At 35.3% G+C, this 7,618-nt stretch overlaps 1 protein-coding gene across 1 annotated transcript; it reads right to left on the bottom strand.

Moving 5' to 3' along the window:
* Positions 1-952: 952 nt before the first annotated feature.
* On the bottom strand, positions 953-1,390 carry LOC307051273 (ubiquinol-cytochrome c reductase complex assembly factor 2-like; the record flags this gene model as incomplete). Its single annotated transcript, XM_079701594.1, has 1 exon — positions 953-1,390. One exon carries the CDS (start codon positions 1,388-1,390, stop codon positions 953-955), a length of 438 nt encoding a protein of 145 aa, XP_079557720.1.
* Positions 1,391-7,618: the final 6,228 nt, after the last annotated feature.

Below are 7,618 nucleotides of genomic sequence, written 5' to 3'. Positions count from 1 at the left end.
AGTTCTTTTCCTCACATTTATAAGTCTTGCACCTCTTGAAGGGGAAAATTACAAGATGAGAAAGATATCCCCTTGTCCCCAGGTTGGGTCAGTCTTCTCTGTAGATCCCCCAGGAAGCAGCACTGCACCAACCCTGTGGCTTCCCAAACACAAACCTGGCATGAAATCTATTCCATTTGTCCCAAATTAGATTACTATCATGATGTCTGTAAACTAATGAACATGTAATCTGTGTACAAGGAAAAGGAGGTGAATGTGACACCCATCTTGCTATTACTCTGCACACGGTAATACTTGATGTCTCTAAATCTTGGTCATTTTATGTATATCGTTTGGGTGGCACTATCCCATTGACCAATCTAGTCTGTAATTAAAAGCACCTATACAAGGAGGTAACAGTTTGCTGTCCTACATGGAAAACAAAGTTTAAAATCTGACATTATGCCCTTCTTTAATTGCTGGGTGAGGAAGTTTCCGCTCTAGGTATTCAAACAGGCCAGTTTCCAAATTAAATAGGGCTGAAAAACAAACTCATGGTGAGAAAAAGTACCTCTTATATAAGAACATTTAAACTGTGACTTTATTTTACTATTCCATTTTTTTAACATATTTATTGAAGTATAATTACGTTACAATGTGTGTTAGTTTCTGCTTTATAACAAAGTGAATCAGCTATACATATACATATATCCCCATATCTCCTCCCTCTTGCATCTCCCTCCCATCATTTTAAAACATATTCCAAAAATAACTATTTCAACACTCAGTATCATTATATATAGGTATATGAGAGTGGATACATGTGTATGTATGGCTGAGTCACTTTGCTGTGCACCTGAAACTATCACATTCGTAATCAGCTATACTCCAATATAAGATAAAATGGTTAAAAAAATTATTATAGGTATATGAACTTTTTTTTTTTGATGGAGAAATCAGGGCATTTTACTGATTATGGCAACATACACGACTTCACGCTTAGGTAACGCGGTCGCGATAAGGCCCTAGCCCAGGCCTTATGCTTCTCCTCGGGATCCCTGGGGGCAAACTTCTCCTGCAGTTTCTTCCACACACCTTTATTAATCTCCTTAAACTCTTCCAAGGTATCTGTGGACACGACCAGTTTGTATTCTTCCAGGGACAGGCCACTGAAGCTTGTGTCTCTGGGGTGAGGGTACTTGTGTTTGTAGTAGTTTGAATGGAGAGGTACTAAGCTCTCGTACCTCTGATCACAGGCCTCAGGCTCTGCAATCTGGGTGTTCTCTCCCTCCCAAAAGGCGTGCGCTACCCACTCCCACTGATAAGCACCCAAGTCCCGGCCTCGTTTGGTCTCGTCCACTGGCCATTCCTCACAGAATTGGAGAAAATTCTGGTAGTGGCTGGCCGCCATTTTGGGGCCTGAACTTTATTTTTTAAAGTGCTTTCAAGTCAATTTATCAATTCTCCAGAGATATAGGACACATTTAATTAACAGATATATTTTATAAATGATGGCACAGAAGAATGTGAAAATACTGAAGAAAGGAGAGACAGAGTCAGAAAGCTGGATTGGAGCAGATGAAAGAACGGATTTTGTTTTGGAACCACCAGGGATCTCTTCCAGATACCCAGTATCCTTTCATGGATATCTGGCAGTTCTCAGCCATACTAAAATCTACCATCTTCAGTTACTATTCTTCTCTAGGGTATGACAGTTGATAAAGCTATTAAAAAGTCAGATTTAGAGTGGACCATAACAATGAATTTTAACTCATAATTCTGCTAAAAAGTCTCCAAACCATCCACATTTTTCTTAAATTTGTAGTTATATTATTTCTATATATTAAACCATTCATAATTTGCAGATATAGAGAGTCTATACCAAAAACTCAGCCAAGTTTTTGGGTGAAATAGATTGTAGTGAGCCGTCACGTCAAAGTCAGTTTTACATTTAGATTTAAATTGGCTTGAGAAATAGATATGCCAGTTATTATGGGGAGCGTCAAAAAGTATATGCTAAGGTTTCATTGAACAATATAAACCTTTTCCCCACATACTGAAAAATTTCTGATACATAAAATGATTTTAAGATTGTAAAAATATATGTTTTCACTTGATCAATTTTAAGTACATAGCTTTATGAACATTTTTAAATAGGCATTTAAAAATGAACATTTTTAATTTTCCTCTTAGTATATTTATCAAAATATTTTTATTTTGGCTTTGTTTTAATTAATATTTGCTTCTTAAGTAAATAAAATACCATTCGATGTGTTCACTTTCAAAATGTTGAACAGACAATAATGTTTTTTTTTAATTAAACAACTCAAAACTCCCTCCTACAACTATATTTATCTTTCATCCATTCTTTCTAAATGATGTGTAATTCTCCTTCCTGTGCATTTATTTCATGTCATCTATCCACTCTCCATGTGACAGACACTTAATCTGACTCCAGTTTACCAGCTGAGCTGATAGTAGGGTGAGGCAAGTGAGGCAGATGGGGCACAACACTTAAGGAGGCACTTACTCTCAGGGTGAGTGTGCTATCCTGTACTCATGTTTTACATGACCTTTAGAGTGAGTGCCTCCTTAAAATCTGCACCCAAGTTGTCTCACTTACTTCAACTTAGTCCTCAACCAAGAACAAACACAATATTTCTTAGTCCACAACCAAGAACAACCTTTTACATGTCCCTTTTTGACTTTATATGAGGATAGATTTGGATTATATACCTGGTAAAAGAACAGATTTATCAGAGGGTATGTGTCTACAAACTGACTCACTGGTATTAGATTACTTTCCAAGTGTCCACAACAATCTACACTCCATTAGATGTGCGTGAAGGTTCCTATTACATTATTGCATTCTTAGTATTATTTAGTGCGCTAATGGCTCTAAAGTGATATTCTTGCTTTAATTTACATATTTATGATCACTAATGATTCTATGACTTCCCCTTAGGCATGCTTGGTAGCTTTTTGGTTTTAATTTTTTGAAAATTCCATCTCATACCTTTCACACTTAATTGTATCAAAATTGCTCTTTACAGAAGAATTTCTCATACTCTAGGTATTGATTCTTGGTTGATTTTAAGTGTCAGAAATATATGCCCCCAATCTATTATCTGTTTATTAAATTGATACATGGTGCCTCTCATTAAAATTTTTCTTGATGTAGTCAGATTTATTAATTTTCTTTCTTTTGGTTTGTACTTTTACATTTTTGTTTAAGAAGTTCTACTACCCTCGATAGTCTTCTAGATTTTCTTCTATTAACTTTATACTTTTACCTTTCAACTTCAGGTCTTTCATCTATCTAGAGGCCACCATCATATGTGGTGTTAGCTAATGTGAATGAATGGATTCTGATCACTCCTATTCTATTTTCTCCCGATGATAGAATTACATATCAAAGAGGCTGTAAGAACTGCCTCTAGAGGAGGACTATACATCTCTACCCCCATTGACTCTGGTGTTGCTCACATGAGTAAAGCAATATGGGCAGATATGAAATGGTAAAATGTCAAGCAGAGATTTTGAAAGGCATCAGGTATTTCCATTGGCTCCTCTTGCCTTCCTGCTATCCACCATGAAAAGAGCACACCACCAATGACTGCAATGCCTTTCACCTCTGTTTCAGAATGAGAGATACATGGAACAACCCCAAATCCATGCCTGGCTGATATCAGCCAACCCACAGATTATCTAGTCCATGGGCAAGAAATATGTGTGCTACAATGAAATCTAACAGATACACGAATCCCTTTTTACTTTCCTTCATGTAGACAGCCATTTTTCTGTCAAGATGACATGAAAAAGTGTAATAATTTAAAAGGTTTCCAAAAGATCTAAATAGCTATCTTATATAAAAGGATATAAAACTCCTCTATTCATATTAAAGAACAATTTCCCAGGTGTCAAACTAATCTTGAGCATCTTAAGAGGAAGTGGAGTTTACATTCACTACTAAAGCACACTGCTACATTTTTCTAACAGGAGGGTACTTTGAGGATGTCAAATACGCACACAGTTCTCAACAAAGTGTACAACTAGGGTGTTGAGATCATAACTGTGCAATGTGTACTTTGGAGGTTCATCTAAAAAAACTGAAGTTAGACTCACTAACTGACAAATTTAAGTTGATTCTTTAGAGTGACAAATAATCTCTCTAATTATAGGAGCTATCTGTGTCTAGTCATTTTTCCTGAATATTGTCCCAAAACTTCCACCAATATAGGTGGCCAAACCGTGATTGATGGCCACAACTTTGACACTTAGAAGTGCTTTATTCACTACTCAGCTTCTTTATTATTTTAGTTATTTACTTTACTCAGTGATTTGGGCTCCCCTATTTATTAGTCTTAGAAACATACACAGGTACTGTTGTAGTCTATTGAGGGAGGTGATATTATAAAATAACTCCACAGACAATTTTTTTCTTTCTTCTCTTTCTTGTATATCTTACTTTTTTCCACATTTTTTCCCTTATCTTCTAAAACTCTATTTTCTTAGCTATTTAGGTCATAGCTCTGAAAATTAATTACTGATTATATAAGATATTGCACAGATAAAAAGACACCTAAGTGAAAATGATTCTGTTGCTCTCATCCTAAACCATACCCCACAGGGAGTCAAAAAACTATAATAAGTATCTAATATGTTTTCCATCATATTTGCATAATATATCTTAATTTCATTTTAATAAAGATCATTATCAATGAAGGAAGAATAATTGTATTACATCTCCCAATAGGCCCATAGAATACTATCATAATAATAATGATACATATCATTTAATGGGCAGTATGTGCCAGGATACTATACTAAATGTAGCTGTCATGATCAGGTAAGTTCTGCTGTAGTAACAAACAAGTCCTGGAATATCAGGGGCTTACTACTATAAAAATTTATTTCTCATTTAGGAAAAATTCAATGCAGCTGAAATATGCCTCCATTTCCTGATGGCTGCCTTCCATGGTTTCTAGGATTGCCAAGGCAGGGCAAGAGAGAGATGCAACAGAGGAAGAAACACACTAACTCATAACTGCCGCAGACTAGAAGTGACACATCAGTTCCTCTTGCAGTCCCGCAGTCCCACACGGACTCTGAATTAGGCTTGTGAATGTGGTCATCCTGTCTTCCCAGGAAGTGAAAATAGTCAGTTGAACAATTAGAACTGTGTTCACTAAATGGATAAACTACGTTATCCATTTAAATCCATTCATAGTCCTATGAACCTACTCTCATGACTACTAATTACAAGCAATCTCACACTTTTATTCCAAAATCAGGACCACTTTCTCCACCTGTCACCAGCTGAACAATCATGGGATTATGGGCAAAGTTTTAAAATGTAATGCATTCCCAGAAACAGATTAGCTCACTGGCCACCATTATGTGACCCAAGGACATTTAACCCCCCTCCAGTATTTGCTATCAGACAAGGACTTCAGGAAACCCCTTTCCTTGGTGGAGGGCCGCCACACCCAGAATTAGAAAGGTTTGGTGTTCACAGGTTCATTAGCCCTAACCATCCAGTGGAAATTGGAATAAATGGAAAGGTCCTAGCAGTCAGTATTACAATAATAATTTTAAACTGTAACATGAGGACTTTGTAAAGATGAAAATTTGGAAAGGGAAATGAGAAGACATGAACGAGCAAAGAGACAAGAATAAGCAGTGATAGCAAGAAAAAAAAAAGTTCTTAAGAGATTCATTGAATTGAAAAAGAGCACAGCCTCTCACCATCTCTAAAAGTACGGAAGTCTGAAGACTTTTCACTCTCATTTTTCTTTCTCTCTTCCTGTCTTTTATCTTGCTTTGTTTTTGTTTTTGTTTTTTTTCTCTTCTCTGGCATTGGTCTTATTCACAATTATATAGAAGTATCATTGAAAAATTCTCTTGCTTTTAAAAAGCTTAAAAGGATAAATTCAGCCATCCAATTTAGGGAACTTGCCAGATTAATCTTTGTTAGGAGGGTAAAAAAATAATGGTAAATAAAAGAAACAAGTTTAAAAATTCAAGTCTCTCCCTAATTCTTTCTTTCTCCCTCATTCCTCCACCCTGACCTCCTTTCTTTCAGACACTCTCCTTTTGTCACCTCCATAAAAGGAGCTGAAGGAATATCAGTCAATGACCTTCTCTCAGTGTGAGGGACAAAACTACAAAATCAGGCCTTTAATCTGAACCTCAGAACCTCAGAATCTGAACCTTTAGACAGGCATGTGCCAAGCTGCTGCACCCTGAGTCCTGACACACCTACATATCCCGCTATTTTTAGTAACAACATCAAAAGTAATTTCAGCAGTTGATAAAACCAAATGACTTCTTACAACATTACCATTAGAGCATTTTATGCTAACATAAAAGAGGCACTAATTACCACCGGAAGTCAGGACAGCTTTATATTTTTCTCTCTAAATGACACAAAACATTGTAAGCACTATAGTTAGTATCATTTTGTCATGAGTTCTTTTTAGATTTAAATAGAGACAATTCCCAAGCTCATTTTTCAAAGCTTATGTTTGAAAAATCATGAATGACATATTTACACTATAAGTATTTCTTAAAAATAGATGCAGGGAGTTTATTTCGGTCCCAAAACAAAAATGTTCACTTATGCTAAGCAATCACCAGAGAGAGTTTCATATCCAAGCCTCTAATTTTCTATTTGATTCCCTGTCAGCAACAATGAAGTTTTCCAGCAAATGGAAAGGATTTAAACATGGCAACTTCCAATGGTAAGGCTACAAAAATTGTCTTCGTAGTGCAGGCACTAAATCTAGATAGCAGAGGAAAGAGTTTTATTTTATTGGATTATTACAAATTCATAGCCTTGAGATCACGGTACTTCTGGGATAGAATAAGATCAAGTTTAAATGTCTTGAAGTGTCCTTTTCTATACTGTAGTTTACAAATTCTATAATGTCCTTCACACAAAATACTTTTAAGGAGAGATCAAAATGAGCACCACATGCATTACATAAAAATTAACTCAACATTGGCTGCAAGGTATGTTAAATCATGGGCTGAATACAATTATACTTTGAATACAGTGTGTTGTTTCTTCCAGTTTATTCCTATTCTAGGCAATTTCAAATCCATTTTTTTTATTTCAAAGCCAAGCTACAATTTGCCAAGTTATTATATTTTTATCACACAGCAATGTTACCCGTGGGTATTCAACGGGTACTAGTACAATAATAACAATAATTGTATGTTGCATTTGTGTAGACGTTGAACAAATTTAACACAATTGCAAGTGAAAATATATTATCATATATTTCTAATATAAAGAAATATAACTCTGAGCTTAGAGTCATTAGGTACTCAATATCATATAATTAGTAATGACTGACACAGAGACTTGACACAATTTTCTCAAAGTCCAGGAATAAGAGAAAAAATTTATAAAGTAAAGTAAAAGAGCCTTGGTATTAAAGTTTTAACCATTAGTTATAATAAATAGTAATGTAAGGTATAGTTTTATAAATATAGTTTATGCTACAAAACTATAGTAGTCTTGAAAAGAAATGAAGGAGTACAGGAAATTCTTACATGTTTGTCTCATTAGAAAGAATCTACATGTTGTGATTTCAAAATTTTTATCTCAGATCCTTTTCTTTAGTATTCCTTA

Source organism: Hyperoodon ampullatus, assembly GCF_949752795.1.
Source record: "Hyperoodon ampullatus genome assembly, chromosome: 4".
Taxonomy (NCBI): Eukaryota; Metazoa; Chordata; class Mammalia; order Artiodactyla; family Ziphiidae; genus Hyperoodon; species Hyperoodon ampullatus.
The sequence above is the reverse complement of the archived record's forward strand: the minus strand, read 5'-3'. Positions and strand labels throughout refer to the sequence as shown.